A 17,190-nucleotide genomic window follows, 5' to 3' on the forward strand; every position below is an offset into this window, starting at 1 on the left:
TCTTCACAATATTGGGTCTTTCAATGCATGAACATGGTATGATTTACCCTCCATATATTTAGTCTTTAACTTCTCTCACTCTGCATCTGTCTGGCCATTCTTCTCCAATCATATCTCGCTTTGACAAGAGCCGAGAAAACTTTTCCTCTTTTAAAGACCCAAGTGATTCAACTGGCCCCACCCAGATAATCCAGAGAGCAGAGTGGAAAAGTAAAAGACAGAAACCTGGGAAACATTAGAGCTCACAGAGCGAGTCTGGTTTCATAAGCCTCTCTCAAGAGAGGGTGCCCCTGACACTGAAAGGCCAAGAGCTAGAGCCCAAGCACTGGGGGACCCTTGGGGAAGAGGATGCCAGCCTTCCCCTGGCAAGCATGTGACATTGGGACACTTCCTTTATCTATCTTCTGTCCCTGCAGACCCAGACCTAGGACAAGGGCACTGCCCAGAAGTGATTAAATGTTAACATACCTCTCTGGCCGTCCCTGAGACAGGGAGAGGAAGGGGTGCCCCAGGGGTCTAGGACTGCTGGAGTTCACAGCACTGGAGGTCAACTGCATGTTTACTGCTTGTGTCAGGTGTGGCTGATGTAAACAAGACTGCCCAAGAGCTCCCGGACCTGAGCTCTCCGGAAGAAACCCATGAGGGGTCAAAAGCGGTGGCCTTAGCTCCATCTTACCTTCCCTTCTGTTTGACACTGGGCATTCCTTGTGGAGTCCGTGGGAATAGAAGGCTTCGAGGGCCTGGAAGCAGGAACTGTGGGACAGCTGGGAAGCCACCTGGCCCCATCAGATTCCACAACCCATGCACATCAGTGTGGCAACAGAGTCCCCGCGTAGGACCCGGAGGCCCTGGTCAGACCTTTCTGAGGCCTTTTCCTGAGATGTCCTGCCCTTTCCTGCCTTTGTGCCTTGGTGTCCTCCTCCTCCTCCTGGTTTTAGTCACCTGGAACCCTGTTTTCTCTCTCCTTAGAATTAAGAACCATCTTCAGAAAGCAACACAAGAAACCATTTTCAAACTGACTTTAATTTTTTTTTTTTTTTTTTTTTTTTTTTTTTTTTTTTTTTGCTGCCCAAATATTGTACATGCAGAAGCCATGTGAAGAATTTTCTCCTCGAGGGAATTGGCAAGAATGTTGTCGGAAACAGCCGGCAGTCCTCCCCAGCCGTCCACCTGCCACCTAGGAGCCACAGCAAGTTTGGAAAGATGCTGCACATAGAAAATGTAGAGAGCGCAGATATAAAAGGCTAATTGCTTCTTATCTAAACAGTGTGCTTGTCAGTCCCTATCAGCTATCTCTTTCTTTGCAGGATGCATTTGGAAATTCTAAAAAAGGGGTTCCTGCCTCCTGTGAGTTTACATCCTAAAGGAGTGGATAGAATAATCAGGCCAACTTTTCCTAAGGAGGCAGCCACTCTGCCTGAGGTGAGGTCTGCTGAGAGATTCTGGAGAGAGGAGTGGTTTCGAGAAGCAAAATACTTTGATGGGGAAGGAGTGCCCTCTCTCCTCCCATCAGAGAGCATTGCCTTCAACATCCTCAGGTGTTCGACTCTCCCACGGATGTCATTCGAGAAGCAGAGAGGAGGATGGACCCAGTCTCATCTGCCGGTGGGGGTACTGACCTACGCAGGCTGCGGCTGAGGTGGTCACATCACACCAGCCCCTTGAAAAGTGTCCATTGTAGACAACCCTTAAGTGTTTCCAGTCGTTACACAAGAAGAAAGGAGGGAGAGCAAACCACGAGGAGGTGGAAGCAGAGTCTGTTAGGATTCCGAGTTCCTGTCAGAGGCAGCATCTGGGCTTGGATGGATGAGGACCTACATCCGGTCGGGGTACCAGGGGCCGGACGAAACCAGCCCTTGGACCCAGGCGTACCAGGCTGGAAACCCTCCTCGGCTCCAGATCAGACTTTAAGGCCTGGAGGGAACCATGGAACCACTAGCAAATGCTGACTTTGCAGATGAAGAAGCTGAGGCCCAGACAAGTGAGGAGTCTTGTACAAGGTCATGATTTGGGACAAAACTATATAGAACAACCTTTGTTTGATGCCCTGTAATCAGCTGTCCAGGCCATCAATTCAGGGGGTGGGGTGAGGCGGGGGACAGATGCTCTGTGACCCCTGGATTCTCAGGGCCCATTTCTTTAGCCAAACCCTCTGGAACCCAGTCCCAGAGACCCTTCCTGACATCGGTGTGAACTCTGGCCTCTGGGCCTTACTGACTAAGTTTCCAACTAGAGCCCTGGAAGGTTCCTCCAGAGCAGTAACGCACTTTTCTCAACAAGCCCTCGCCCCAAGCTAGTCTAGGCCCCTGACAGATTTCAGTTTCTCTTACTGGTGTGGTTTTCCTCACAGGCACAGCCAGGCTGGGCCCACAAAAGCCCGAGCTCGGGATTGGGGTGGGGGTGGGGGGGAGAAGGAGTTGCTTTGCTACATGGAAAGATTAAGCCCTTTGTCAGAGAACAAGGTCCCGCCATCAGGCATGCCAACACCCGAGGCCGCATCTGTGCGACCTCACCAGCAGAGCTGGCGCCCGGGGAGACCAAGTTGCTCTCTTTGGCATCACCGACATTGCTCTGAGATGCTCAGGCACTCTCAAAATCAGCCGTTCCCAGCCAGACCAGCCCGCCGCCCCTCCGCCAGGCGCCACCAGGCCTCCCCTGACTGGGCAGGGCTCCCCTGCCTTCCTGTCAGGAGTGTTTGGTTTTGCCCCATCCTCTTCTGACCTGAGTGAAAAGCAGACTGGAGGAAGGAGGCAGGGGAGACACGCCCGTCCCCTCCCTCTTCGTGCGATGAAAGAGAATCCAGGACGGGAAGCAGCGTGTTCACGAGCCTCTTTCCGTGTCAGGATCGGGGAGAAGAAAACTGCCCGGGAGGAGAGGGGCACGAAGGGAGGAGCCGGCAAGGGAGGCAGGCCTCTTCTTTTCCATCTCCTCGCCGCCGACGCCCGCCGGCCCCGCAGAAATGCCGCGCGGGCCCACCCGGGCCTGGACGGCGCGCCCCCTCCCTCCGGCCAGGCAGGGGCGCCTCGTCGACTTCATCAAGCAAAGGCAGCCGTTTCTTGCACAGAGTTTGCACAGTGCAGGAAGCAATCAGAGAAACAGAAGAGCGGCCTTCGTGAAGCTCTGCTGCTTTCTGGGCCAAGGAGGAAAGGGAATCGGAGGCATCGGGGAGCCTCCGGGGCAGCAGGATGTGGCTCGAGAACCCTGGTGGTACGTTTTCAGGGTTCCTGGTCCCACAGTCAAAGATTGTGCTACATTTCGTTTCCAGAGACATACCCTTGGGGGTCTCTATTGTCTCTAAGGGGGGAGGGGGCCGCTCTCCTCCAGGCTGGCAGTAAAGAGCTCGGGCATGCTTGCCCTGGTGGGGGTCATGCCCCTGGGAGAACCAGTGATCTCAGAAGCAAAGAGCTCCCTGGGTGCCCCTCTTTCTGGAGCCCCTGGGCTCTGCCTCATCTCGTCCCCCTGGAATGCTGGCATGCTGGGGGGAAAGCCTCCCAGGGAGGCTCGGCTCCTTTTGGGGGGAGAACTGGGAGGTGGAAGAGATGGGATTAGGGAGGAGTTTTGGAGCTGGTTTTTCCCTGAAGGATCAAATCCCTCTTGTCCAACCTAGACTTGGCCCCATTTACCGGAGGCTGATTCATAGCAAAGGCCCTCAGACATCCCCGTAGGGAAGGAGTCTGTGAGGGAAGTGGGACGCGCTGAGCAGCAGAAACGTGAAGACAGATGCTCTGAATCATCCCTCACGGTTCCTGCCCACAAGCCCGACGCTGCTGCAGGGCCGCCCCCATCTCCGCCGCATCCTCCACGAACCTGCCCCGGCAGAGGACAGGGCATGGCAAAGGGCCCCGTCCTGTCCTCCGCTCTGGGTCTCACCTGGGGGAAGCGGGCCTGCAGAGCCAGGACGCTGTACCTGGCCAAGCAGGGTTCCCAGGTGAGGGAGCACTCTTGGGGGGGTGGGGGGACCGTGTTCCCTCTTTCCCCCACCCTCCCCTCTTCAAAGGTGCTCCCCGCCCCAGGGAAGGCCAGGCGGCACACTGTGCCCCCGCCTCTCCCGGAATAGGCTAGCTCCCAACCGGCTTCAGACAAGCCCCGGTATCAAGGAGGATGAGGAACAGACACTGAAACCCAGCCATTCACAGTCACATGCGCACGTCAGCCTCACGTGACCTCACCATATTGGGGGGGGGGATCCAGGTGGGGATTCGTAACTGATTGGTGCAGAGGGTGAAAGAGGATAATTCCCTAAGGTCAACCTGGGGGGTAATTACTTCCCATAGGAGAGGTGGGGTAGGAGGGGCCCAGCTCCTGGGCAGGTCTGGCGGCTAGGGACCGCAGCCAGGTCAGCGCAAGTTACCAACAGGTCAGGCCTCAGCTCCGGCTGGACCTTCTGCGTGCTAACCTGCCCCCCAAGGCGAGGGGACTGTGGCCAACAGCCACCCAGAGGCGGCTCTTCACCTTCTCTGTCTTCCTGGACCCCTCAAGGAAGGAGGGTGATCTCCCTCCCTGATAGCCTCCATTCCCTGCTGGGAGGGGGGGGTGGCTGCAAGGTCTTGGTAGCGCCACTCGGGGCTGCATCAGCAGGTGTCTACGCGATCCTAGGACTCTTTACTAATCCCACCATTCCAGAAGTGCAGACGATGTTCACGCCATCCTGAGGGTGACTGTTCGGGAGAGGTGAACACCTCACAGACCGGACAGAAAATACCCTTTTGTGAGCGCATTTCCTCCCTCTCCCCACCCTAGGGTCAAAGAGTACAGAGCCCTTTGCCTTATTTTTAGAAACATGAGCTAGGCGCGCATTACCCAATCCCGACAACCGGAGAGAATTTCTGCCTGAAGAGAAAAGCCGACCCAGCTGCGTCCTCCCTCTCCCTACGCCCACAACAGTCTTCATCTGTGATAAGACAAGAATGGAGGCTCTGGTAGAAGCCAGGAGCCCATTTGGTTCATTTCTTACTGCCCTTACCCATTTTCCATCTGTGGGCAGGACCAATGGGGTTTTCCTGGGAGGGAGGTTACCAGGCTCTGGCTTTGACCTGATGTGGGTCCCTACCAGGAAAGGAGGCCCTTTGGGTGGAGATGCCTTTATCTCCGGAGAACCTCCTCCCTCTCCGCTCAGAATCTGCCTCTAGGCCCATCTGTCCGGCTTTGGTTATGAATGGAGTCCAAGCACTCAGGTCCTGAGACCGCCTCACTGCTCAACTGGGTAGCCCCCTCCCCCACCTTGGCATGTGGGTCAGAGTCACGCAGCGCTTGGGGCTGACGTCTGGGGAAGAGGCAGAGGAGCGGTCTTCTCCATACCCTGATGCCCTCCTGCCACCTCTTTCCTCCCCACCAGACACAGACCAAAGGGCGGCCGTGTGTACCCCCTGGGCAACCTCTCACCTTTTGCCCCAGACCTGAGGAGGGAGAGGACAGATCTGGGCATTCCCAGCAGACATCTCATGGGTCCAGGCCCTGGTAGCCTCGCCCACACAGGGCCCAGCTGTCCTATGAAGTCAGGGTTTGAGGGACTTTGGGAGGCTCCAACCAGACAAGGGCAGAAAGAAAGCAGAGGCGGGTGAGGTGCAAAGAGCAGGCCGGGCCACTCTCCAGAGGGCAGCTGCGGGGCGCAAGGAGGCTGGGAGGCCGAGAGGGGAAAGTATTGCTTGTACAGAGCTGGTGACTGTGGCAGGCTAGCTGAGTCCAGAGCCAGGCTGTCCGTGAGGCTGCGAAGCTGGAGCCCAGGTGAGTCTGAGCTCCCAGACAGGGACCCTGGTCTGGAAATGAGCAAACAAAGAGAGACCCAAATGGTCAGCCTCATGCAGCTAATCCCCAAAGGTCAGACAGGAGTCTCAACAGTGGCACAGACAAGGGGAGCCCCAGCCCTCCTCATTCCAGAAACAGCCCCAACCCCAGCGCTTCCTCCACAAGCCAGGCCCCACCAGGATGTACCCCAGGAGGACAAGGCCACCCCCAGGGCCTGGAGAACAAACAGGAACCTCCAGGAACCATCTGCTTTGGCAGAGTACCTTCCCCCTGAGGCCAGCCTCCAGGGCGTCAAGACCCTCCAAGTCCACACCTCCTGGGATCCACTGGGAGAGCTCCTTCGGCATGTTGGAAGCAAGGAGGCTCAGAGGAAGGCAGGAGGTGGAGAACGATGCTAAAGGGAGGTGCCTGCACTTCCCTCTAAGGGGCCCGGTCAGCCGCCCTGGGAACTAAGTCTTCCTAGCGGTGTGCTGCTGAAGCGAGGAGGTGATCTCCAAGCCCGCAGCTTCCCAGGCACGGTCTGCTCGCCCGGCCCCCAGCCAAGGCCCTAGGTAAGCATGCTCCAGGCTGCAGGTGCATTCGGTGGGAAGAGCTGCCAGAGCGCTGGGTAGGGAGGAGGATCCCCGAGGGGCCTCAGTGTGGCCAGCTGCAGTGGGTACATTCCTCAAAAAAGAGCCGCGGTGCTGAGAGAAGCACAAGTGGGACACAGGACAAGGCAGAGAACAAAGTAGGGACCACTAAGAGGCAGCCCCGACAGGGACAAGTGGACTCTGCCCTGGGCACAGGACCAGGCAGGGGGGATCGGCGGCCACATCCCCCGCTTCTGCCCCTGGACTCAGGGATCCACATCCACACAACACTCCTTTGGGTTTCTTTTCAACGAGACACAGAGAGATGTGGATTTTAGCTCATGTAGTCACCAGGACTGACCGTACCCAGACAGGTGAACGGATAAAACATGGTCGCACACAGACACACACACACACACACACACACAAACACACGCACACACACACATACTACGGTCTCCACTGCCAGCTGGGACGGGCCCAGTAGCCAAAAGGCATGCAGCAGGGCAAGGGTCCAGAAAGACACAAAGACTATGTACAGGGGAGGGGAGTGCCGTGAGGCACCCCTTCCCACACTATATCCCCGGCCTCTTCGGAGGTCCTTAGGAGCACGAGGGGCTGGTGGCACTCTCCAGGGAGGACTGGGACAGGCGCCTGGTGAGGGATCCAAGTGTAGAGTCTGCCACTGAGGACGTGGGGAAGAGTTTGTACCAGCCGGTGACCGCGGCGGTCAGGTCCAGCTCGTCCAGCATGATCTGGGCCATGCCCATGAAGCATTTGTGGTCCATGCGGCCGTAGTCTCCCCAGACGATCACCTGCCAGGGAGGGAGGGGCAGGAGACGGGGCGCTGAGCCAACTCCCTGACTCCACGGCTCAGTAGTGGGCCCAGGAACCTACAAGTCTCATCAGAGCACAGATGAGGCAGAGAGAGCCGGAACTAAGACTGATTTGGGGTCAACAGCTTACCGAGCACTTAAGGCGTGCCAGGCTCCAACATACGGACTTCTCTCCATTATCTCAACTGTTACAGCCATCTAGGTAAAGGTGCTGTGTATTATCATTTCAACAAAGAGGAAATGACCTCTCAAAGAGGTTGATTAACTAATGCCAAGATACACAGTAATTGGTGGCAGAGCTGGGAATGGAACGTGGGTCTGACTTCCAGAGCGTCCCAGCATCTCAGATGACAGCCTTCACCATTTAGGAACAGACTGAGGGTCCGGGACCTGAGTCAAAGCTCCTAGTCTGCTGCTGGCTCACAGCGGAGCTGGGGGAGACCCCTGGCCCTCACTGAACCTCAGCGTTCCCATCCAGAAAACGGAAGAGGGGAAGAGATTAGCTTGGTGATTTTCAAACTTGTATTTTTGTCAGTGGATCCTTTTCTCGAAATGGAATCAGAATATATATATATAGGAAAACAGACACCCAGGATCCTCCCTGCCCCCACAGAACCCTAGAGTTCTGCAGTCCTGGCCATTTAGGACCCCAAGGGCCCTTGCCACACAAGGACCCCAGCCCAGAGGAACAGCCCTGGATGAGTAGTCACACAGCCCACACAGCCCCGGCTCAGGGGTCTCCTCCATGTGTCCTCAGGTGAGGCCACCAGCCACTACCACTGGCTAAAACCCAGAGAGCCACTGTCTTAGGGCCAGGCACTCGGTGAGGCCCTCCACGTGTGTCTCTCATTTACACTTCACAGTATACCGTCCACAGACCGCAATGGAGCCAAACCTTGAACCCGGGACTGAACCCAGACGCTAGCCCCCACTTAGCCTCTGGCTAAGCCCCTCAGCTGCTTCATCTGTGAATGGGCATGATGATCCCTCCCTCCCCAGACAATCACGAAGGCCACTGCCCTCTCTCAGAGTTGGGGTGGCATCACCTTGGCCAGGGTCTTCTTGGCTTTGCACGTCGCTTGGTAAAACCTCAAGCGAGTCACTTCCCCTGAGACTGCAAGATGGGGGGAATCATACCTACATCGCAGCATCATGTAGAGGACGCAAGGAGGTCAGGATTAAAAAGCCCTTTGCCCAGAGCCTGGCACGGAGCTGATATGCAATAAGCATCAGGCAGAAAGAGAAGGCAGTGGTCAAATGCTGCTTCTACCTACCCACTGTGTACCCTGGGGGTAGAGCGGGGGAGCAGCAGACTTGAACTGAACCCTGAACCCCTGAACTGCGAATCAACCAGGGGCAAAGACCCCTGACTGGGCTGTGAAAACAAACAGGTCATGTGCATTGATGCACCTGGTACCATGCCCTGGACATGACCCAGGACACATCCTACACAAAAGAGATATTAAATTATAACTTGCAGGGGCGCCTGGGTGGCTCAGTGGATTAATCCTCTGCCTTCGGCTCGGGTCATGATCTCAGGGTCCTGGGATCAAGCCCCACATCGGGCTCTCTGCTCAGCGGGGAGCTTGCTTCCTCCTCTCTCTCTCTGCCTGCCTCTCTGCCTACTTGTGATCTCTGTCTGTCAAATAAACAAATAATATCTTTAAAAAATATATATATAACTTGCAGTCCTGGGAAGTCGCCCTGTCCCAGGGGCCCCCATAGAACTCACCTGCAGCACCTTGCCCTGGGGCCCCTCATCGAAGAGCAGAGCCTGCTGGTACAGGGGATCACAGGTCTTCTTGGCCACCTTAGTCTTCTTTTTGGCCAAGCAGGCCCCGTTTTCAAGCAGGTAAACCTTGATATAGGTGGCTGAGGGATTGGAAAAAGCATGCTGGGGAGGGGTCCAGGAGAGACTGCTATGGTCTGCTCCATCCCCTAACATCCAGCTGCTCCTGGAGGTGAGCAAGCTGTGTGGGATGAGCTGAGTGGACAGCAGTAGAAAAGACGAACTCAAAACACTGACTCATCCAACCTCCCTGCTGCCCGCCCCTCACCCCCACAACTCTGTCTGCTGGCCTTCCAGGTAAGCCGTGACTCCAGGGTCAAGAATACTGATCTAGACCAAGGGGCAGCCAAGGACGTGCTAGACCCAGAGCTCAGTTGCATACCCCTGCCCAGCAGGACCCCCATATCCGAAAGCCTCACCTGGGAGGGATTTGGAGCCTGGTTTGGGGGTCAGGCCTCGAGCCTCAATCACTTCCACCTCCAGCTGGCCACTCCGGTCTATGATGGCAATGTGCACGTCCCCTGCAAGGGAGAAGAGGGACAGTCCAGGCAGAGGCAGAGCCAGGGGCAGGCCGGCCAGCTGCTGTGCTGAGAGAAGTCTGCAGAGGGCGCTATGCTGCTGGAAAGGGCACAATGTGTGCACATTGCTGGCGCCAGAATTGCTCTCCAGAGGCCACTTGAAAGCAGCTGAGAAATCCTTTGATAGGTACCCTGGGGCAAGGGCGGGGGGGCATGACCCTCAGGGGGCATGCTTGGATAGCAGCAGATAGCTGCCAAACTCCCAGGTTTAAGTCTGATTAACTGGGGGGCTCCTCTCTTACTCAGCAGAATAGTGGCCCTCGGCCACTCCCCAAATATTTACAGACTATCAGTTCGAAGAGATGCTGAGATAGGAGCCTGTGCGGGACAGGAGGCACTGTCTGGGAACGCGGGCCTGTTCACACCCTGGCCAAAGGATGCAGGGAAGCCCAGATTTCCTGGGAACAGAGAACTGGGAAGTCCTCACTGTGCTCCCACCGATTACCTCGCTGAGGCAAGTTCTGTATGAAGTCATGTCAAGTTATTTCTAGAACTCTCAGCTTTGTTCAACATCGGTTAGCGGAATTTGAAATTATGCATTAGTCATTTGGAGCATCCTTCAAAGGAATGCAGAATCATAAGCCTGATGCAGAGAAATTAGAATTGGCCAGACTTTGGGTTCAGCCACCCATTTTAGATACTCTGAGCTATCATGCAATTGTTTATATTTGCATACTTGGGAGGATGGGGATTTATTACTTTCAGGAAACATCCTGGATGTCATCACCCTCCCTTCTAGCTATTTCCGATCTCCCTGTGCTTGAGGGAAGGGGGATGTCTCACTATTAACATTCCTAACGAGAGGAGACAAGCAAAGGCAAGCCTGTCCTTCCCACTTCTAGACACCAGGAGGCATCACACGCAAGTGTTCCAGGCTGGGAAGGCACAAAAGCCTCGTGAAGGTGGGTGACTCCTCTAACTGCCTCCCAGACCCTGGCTGGGCCTAGGGCTGTGAAAAGTAGACACCCCAGGCCCTTAGGAGCCTGTGAGCAAGGGCTGGGAATTAGCCAAATCCTACCCTAGAGCCAGAGGAGAGCTAGTGCTCACCCTCTCTGAGGGTCCCTGTGGACAAAGGCTCCTGTGAAAGCACATCTGAGGACAAGGGAGCAGTGCAGTGGGATGAGAACTGGCCTGAGACAGAAACCCAGCTCCACTGCATGGCTCACAGCAAGCCACTGCCGGAGCCCGGCTTCCTAGGGTGCTGTGAGGTCAAAGGTCAAACACTGTTCCAATGAGGACTGAATCCAGACGCTTAGGCAGACTGCTCAGGTCTGACTGATGGGGAATGGGGAGAGGCAAGGGGGCATCTCTGGGGAAACGAGTTCCCGGGAGGAGCCCCCTAAAGCCAAAAGGGCCAGTATCTAAGACAGAGGGGGAGAGGGAGGCAAGAAGGAGAGAGGGAGGGAGGGGGGAGGGGGCCAGAAGTGCAGCTGAGAGGACCAAGTAGAGACTCTGGAAACAGGTCGCAGTGGCAGGGGAGGGGGCTGAGAAAATTATTTAAAGGGCTTTTAGGTGCCAGGCAGTTAGAAGCAACAAGTCCAGGGGCACCTGGGTGGCTCAGTGGGTAAAGCTGCTGCCTTCGGCTCAGGTCATGATCTCAGGGTCCTGGGATCGAGCCCCGCATCGGGCTCTCTGTTCAGCAGGGAGCCTGCTTCCTCCTCTCTCTCTCTGCCTGCCTCTCTGCCTACTTGTGATCTCCCTCTGTCAAATAAATAAATAAATAATCTTAAAAAAAAAAAAAAAAAAAAGAAGCAACAAGTCCAAAAAGACACAGTTCTCAGGAGTAAATGAAACACTTCATTCAAAGCATCGAATAGGAACTCGATGAATTGTTGTTAGGTTACGGAACTAGGGCAGGGATTCTTAGTCCCATTTTACAGATAGGAAGCAGAGGCTCAAAGAAGGGGAGTGACTTGCCCAAGGTCACATGGAGCGTCAGGGGTAGCACAGACTCGGGGAACATCAATGCTGTGATACCTCTAGTTCACCACCTTACATCAAGCAGGGAGGCCGTGGGGCTGGCCATGGGAGACTCTGTGTGTGTGTGCGCGTGCATGTGTGCACACGCAGCGAAGGCAGGAACGTGCTATAAACCGCTGCAGGGCAGCCAGCAGAGCTGAGCTGGTACCCCTGTCTTCCGGGTAGAAGGAGGGACCGTGGAGGGCCTGGCTGACTCCTTTTCACTGGTGCAAAATCCAGAGTGAGGGCTCCTCTCCGCAGCTAGCACTATGTCACACGGGGGCCCCCACGGAGACCACCCCTTCCGTGCCATGGCCGCCATCACCCCACTCACTTGGCCCTCAGGAGGACTCACCCATCGGTGGCGTCGCCAATGTCTGTCGCCCCACAATCTGGGCTGGTCCCAGCCCATCCAGGAAATCACTGAACTGGCTTTCAGCCCCAAGCCGGGTAGTAGGGAAAATGAACCTGGAGGAAGATGCAGAGAGGAACATGAGGTGGCCTGGATGGTGAGATGCAGTGGCCACGCCCCTCTGTGCCTCAGTTTCCCTTCTCCATAGCACGAGTTCCCTGCTTTAGCTAGGGACAAACAGAACTCTTCATCTCTGCCCATTAAAGAAAAATGCTCTGATGTCCCTTGTGAAATAATAAACATAACATAATAATGTTATCTAATCCTCAAGCACCAGGGTTTTCTAAGGTGACCCTTAGAAGGTAGGGCTTGCTGGACGCCTCTGTCCTCCCCAGGGGATATAAATGCCAAGAACCGGAAACACTGGCCAGAAATTTCAACGCCTGGGGCAAGTTCCAAGAACTGAGGTTTAGTTGACCATATGTTTGAAATCCAAATCAATAACGTGAGGTGGTGCCCAAAACAGCAACCGAGACCAAAATAACAAAATTATAGGGTTGAGAGAAAAGGCAAGCGGTGGTGGGTGGTCCCTGGTTGTGGGGGCCTGGAAACAGTAGCAAGCAACACTGACGGTGATTCAAAGCTGGCCGGGCGCCCAGGGCCCACTAAACGCTCGGCATGGGTCATGTTTGTTCCCGCCATTCTGTGCGGCGGGAGCTATGCCTGTTTGACAGATGAGAACACAGAGGCTCTGAGAAGTAGGAGACTTGATTTGACTGCAAAACAGAGATGAAGCCCACCTCGCAGAGCTACAGCGGGGACTGGGGCAGCTGGTGCGGGAAAGGTTCCAGACAAGCAGGAAACAGTAAAATGGCCGTTATGATGTTGTTGCTGGGAACATCGAGGGAAGGGGCCCCTCCTCGTGCATTCAAGCCTACGTGTTCTGGGGGTGGCCAGTAGAGAAAGGATTGATGGGGAAGGACAGGCCCAGGTGTGCTCAGCGGCTACAATGGACCAAAGTTCTGAGACCTCCTGGGATGGCTGGGGTGTCTGGTCTGAGAGATCAGACTGTCCCAGAATGACTCCCCAGTTGGAAAGTTTGGTCTTGAGTCCTCCTTGGCCAGCAACAGACAGGGAGAAAGGTTTCATACGCTTGTCGAAAAGGGCCTGAGTTTCTCCAGCTAGGCCAGCCTCCACTCCGCAGGAAGGGGCTCTGAGGCCCACCCACTGTTACTGGCCATCAGCAATGGCCCCAGAGCACACTCTGAGGAAAACAGGATCTGAGGAGGTTAAATAAGGTCATGGACTCTCAAGGTCACAGAATTTTAGGAGCTTGGTCTAGAGAATGTAAAGGTTGTGAACAAAGGTTGAAGAGTCAAGTGGCCTTAATTCAAATCCTGACTCCGCCACCACTGAACAGCTGTGACCTTGGGTAGGATACCTCACCCTCCTCCCAGGCCTCAGTCTCTCCACACGGAACATGGAGATCAGTATCTCATTGTTAAATGAGATACCGGTTTTTGTCTGATGGTGGCCAGTAGATCCCAGAGTAAGAAACAGCCATCTGAAGTGCCCAGTGACACCGTGCATACGGTGGGGCACATTAAATGCCACTTGCATTCATGGGAGTGGGCACAATCATGAGACGCGAGATCACAGAATCCTAAATAATAGAACCTCAGGGCCCTACAATCCATGGGCCTTGATGAGGCCGAACCAGAAAATCTTATTCGTATAACCAGCTTCTTCACAGATTTGGGAGGGACTGAGGGAATAGCTAACCCAGTGACTTCTGAATTTTTGACTCCAACCCCCATGCAATGGAAAAAATCCATTTAACATCATAAGCCTCTGTGCATCCCTATATTAAAAAACCAAAACAAAAGTTCGCAAGGTAATTCATCCTCACACCACAGGATATGTTTGAGATTTCTATTCCTTTCCCTAATGCCAGTTTTGACCCACTAAACTGATTTTACTTCCGCCTGAGTCACCAACCACGGTCTGAAAAACACTGATCCACTCCAACCTCCTTCTCTAAGCTCCATGCAAGACCACTCGTGAGAACTCCATTCATACCTGAGCTGTAACAGTGGCTTCAGATCGAAAAGGATTTGGGGTTCATACTTTCCTCTGGAGCAGGGCAGTGTAGGTGCTGGGGGGTGGGCAGCATGAAACACACAGACGGGATGAACCGCCCCAGGGGCACTGGGGTATTTGGATGGGGAAACGCAGCCCGGAGCAAGAGGAAGACCGGGGCGCAGGCAGCAGATGTCCGGGGAAGGCGGGGATGCAGAGGAACCCACACATCCGGACCCGAAAACCAGCCAGAAGATTTCCCCACCCCACCCTGCCTCCGGTTCTGAGACTAGAGGACCATGCGGGAAGGAAGGGGCCACAGTGCATGGGCTGCACGCACGTGCCCTCGGAGCTGTTGCTGTTGGTGCTCCCATCCGTTGACTCCCGGCTGCCCTGGCGTGTGACCCGACTCCGCATCTCCACAGCGATGCCCGTCTCCGTGCTCCGTCGGATGGTGCTGCGCAGCTTCTTGGTAGCCCCTTCTGGGACCCCCAAAAACATAGAAAGTGAACAAAGTCAGATCATGGGTGAGGGTTCTGTGGGAATGCTGCCAAGGTCACTTCTTGGGCTCTGGCTGGAGGCAGGGACCCTGCTGAGCTAGTCTGCACAGTGACAGGCACAAAGACCAGAATGATGACTGGATGCAGAGTCAGGATGATGGGGTTGTGGGGCAGGGAGTCACCAGGGGGAGCCCAGCCCTGCAGCACTCACCCTCATCCCTGCCAGGCTCCCTGAAGGCCACCTTCCCAACTCATGCCCCACATGGGTAAATGTTCCTTTCTCTTCTGGAAAGGTTGCTTTCTCTGGCATTCCCAGATTTGCTTTCCCTCTTCCGGGTATCCTCATGAACCCTATCACACCCGGACCTCACCCTCCACCTCTGTGATACCTTCATAGACCAAATTAAAAAAAAAAAAAAAAAAAAAAAAAAAAAAACCCCACGGGAAGCCTGGACACACTCAAACCAACCCTCATTCTCAAGGTGGGTCTGAACGTGGAGGGGTATGTGTGTGGAGAGGTGCAGAGGCCATTAGGGAAACGAGACTGAGAGGAACCACTAGGTTGACCTGAACTGACCTTGGCTTTGAGAAAGAGGTCTGCAGAAGAACCCTAGAAACCATGTGGTGAGAGCTCACTCCATGTCTCTGTACCTCTTGTCTGGAGGGCCCTCTACCCTCACGCCAGCCCCCACCTTGAGCCTTGCAGGGAACATGGGGCACTTTGCCTCTCCCAGCAGCACACCATCCTGCCTGGGTTTCCATGGCAACCTCCTCAGCATTGCAGCAAGGTCCCCCTAGACACCCTCTTCTCCTGGGGTGGGTGGGGGAGCATTAGACCGGTTGAATTGAAGGTTTGTAGGGCCTGCCCCTGCTGAAGCTTTACTGCCTGAAGAGCTTGATAGAGAGGAAAGTGACATCACATAAGGATTGGGCCGAAGGAGCCACTGGTTAGACACCTGGGCAAATTAAGAGTGGAATTGCCAACAGGGCTGGGAAGGTTGGGAGTGGGGCCCGGCAACACAGCCTCCAAAAGCTGTGGGGAGTGGGGAGCTGATTATGCTGGCCAGCCCCTCTCTGGACCACACCCAGTGGTGGGCTGGGGAGGGGTTGTTCAAAATGCCAGCCCGAGGAAAGGAGGACTTTAGTTTTCCTCCTTCATCCTACTTATATTTCAGGAAGTCCCACTGCAGGGTGGGGGGAGGCTAAGAGGGTCAGGATCCCCCGTGGATGGGATGGGGGGACTGGGAGTGAGGCTGGGCCAGTGGTAAGGAGGAATGTCTTCTTGGAAACCAGCCCAGCTGCTGCGACATTGGAATAGCTACTGTCCACAAGTCAATGAGACCACTGCTGTGTCCATCAGTCTGTCTTTCTCTTTGTCTGTCTGTCTGTCTGTCTGTCTCTCTCTCTCTCTCTCTCTCACACACACACACACACACACACACACACACGGTCACTTGAGCCGACATGTATTTCTTTCACACGGGCATAAGCAGATACCCATGAGTGCTAACAATCACATGTATGAGTACAGTGACCTCCCACACCAGGTCACATACACTCATATGTTGGGCACACAATCACTAACAGTCCTACAAGGTCTTAGTCATACTCTGCCACACACACGTGACCCTCACACCATAACACCTGATTGAACCCCTCCAGTCGGTCACACACAGAGATACAAAATGATGTGAAACCCAACACACAGAGGACTGGGCAATGCTGGTTGGTGTAGGGGGGGTCGCTCTGTCCATGGCTCCTAACTGCCATATCCCCTCTAACCAATGAGGAGACAGATGGGTCTGTGGGAGCTGCACTTTACCCTCCTCCATATCCCCCCAAAAACACACACCCTGAGCTGAAGCCAGAGCCCCTCCACCCCATGGCCCCAACCTTCCTCTTCTAGACCCACTTGGGAGAAAATTTACCTCAACCCACTGCGAGCCCCTGGGTAGGGGTGTCACAGAATCCTGAAGTATTAGAGACACCTTGCTAGCCCCCGACTGCCATTTCACAGATGGGGAGCCTGGGGGCCACATGGTCACAGGGCTGGGGCCAGACCCCAGGCCCACACTCCCCTGGTCTACTGACAGCCTCCTTTTCACACCTCTCCATCAAGTCCATATAGGTTTGAGACATGATTCAGCAGAGGTTAAGTTCCACATCTCCTGGGTGGGGAGAAAGTTCTTGCAGCCTCAGAGAAAATGCATCTACTGGTTTCATGCTTGTCTGGTCTGAACTCTGTTGATCTGGGAGTAACTTTATGTGGGTTCTCTCTCTCTCTCACTCTCTCTCTCTCTCTAGAAAACTGGGCCAAGTTGCTTACAATAACTCTGTGATGCCTGGAGACTGAAAGACTCCAGGAACCATCCCATCTGTCCCACCACATATAAGGGAGAGGCAGAGCCTTCAGCAGCTCTCTCCATGGCATCTCTGGACCAGTCCTAAGCCCTCTCCCCCACAGAGCCCAAAGCCCAGGTGGGAAGGGCTGCTGTCCCTGGTACTGAAAAGAAGAGCTCCTTTTGACCAAAGGCTAGAATGGTCCAACCTAAGGCCCGGCTAGAACCCACTGATGTTCTGGGACACCAGAGCTCTGACCCTACTCTCATCATTGCTCCCATAGCTCAGAGAATGTTAGATCTAGAAAGAAACTGGGAGATGGTCTTTATGGTTCCATTTTAACAGAAGAGGAAATTGAGACCCAGTGGGAATGTGAGTTTCCCAAGGTCCTAAGGGTACTTACAGAGCCAGGACTAAACTCTAAAGTTCCAGGGGGATTTTCT

At 54.8% G+C, this 17,190-nt stretch overlaps 1 protein-coding gene across 6 annotated transcripts in view; it reads right to left on the reverse strand.

Moving 5' to 3' along the window:
• Positions 1–1,039: 1,039 nt before the first annotated feature.
• RIMS3 (regulating synaptic membrane exocytosis 3) overlaps positions 1,040–17,190 on the reverse strand; it is a 40,091-nt gene continuing 23,940 nt past the window's right edge. For 5 of the 6 annotated variants that reach the window (XM_059136770.1, XM_059136771.1, XM_059136772.1 and 2 more), the window contains 5 exons: positions 14,248–14,389; positions 11,832–11,944; positions 9,359–9,460; positions 8,883–9,022; positions 1,040–7,129 (listed from right to left, as the gene is read on the reverse strand). In XM_059136770.1, the coding sequence (XP_058992753.1) occupies positions 6,917–7,129; positions 8,883–9,022; positions 9,359–9,460; positions 11,832–11,944; positions 14,248–14,389 (710 nt within the window). In that variant the 3' untranslated portion in view covers positions 1,040–6,916. The remainder of the gene's footprint in view (positions 7,130–8,882; positions 9,023–9,358; positions 9,461–11,831; positions 11,945–14,247; positions 14,390–17,190) is intronic. The other variant, XR_009345228.1, reaches the window with a different exon arrangement.

This window comes from Mustela lutreola, chromosome 10 (genome assembly GCF_030435805.1).
Source record: "Mustela lutreola isolate mMusLut2 chromosome 10, mMusLut2.pri, whole genome shotgun sequence".
NCBI lineage: Eukaryota > Metazoa > Chordata > Mammalia > Carnivora > Mustelidae > Mustela > Mustela lutreola.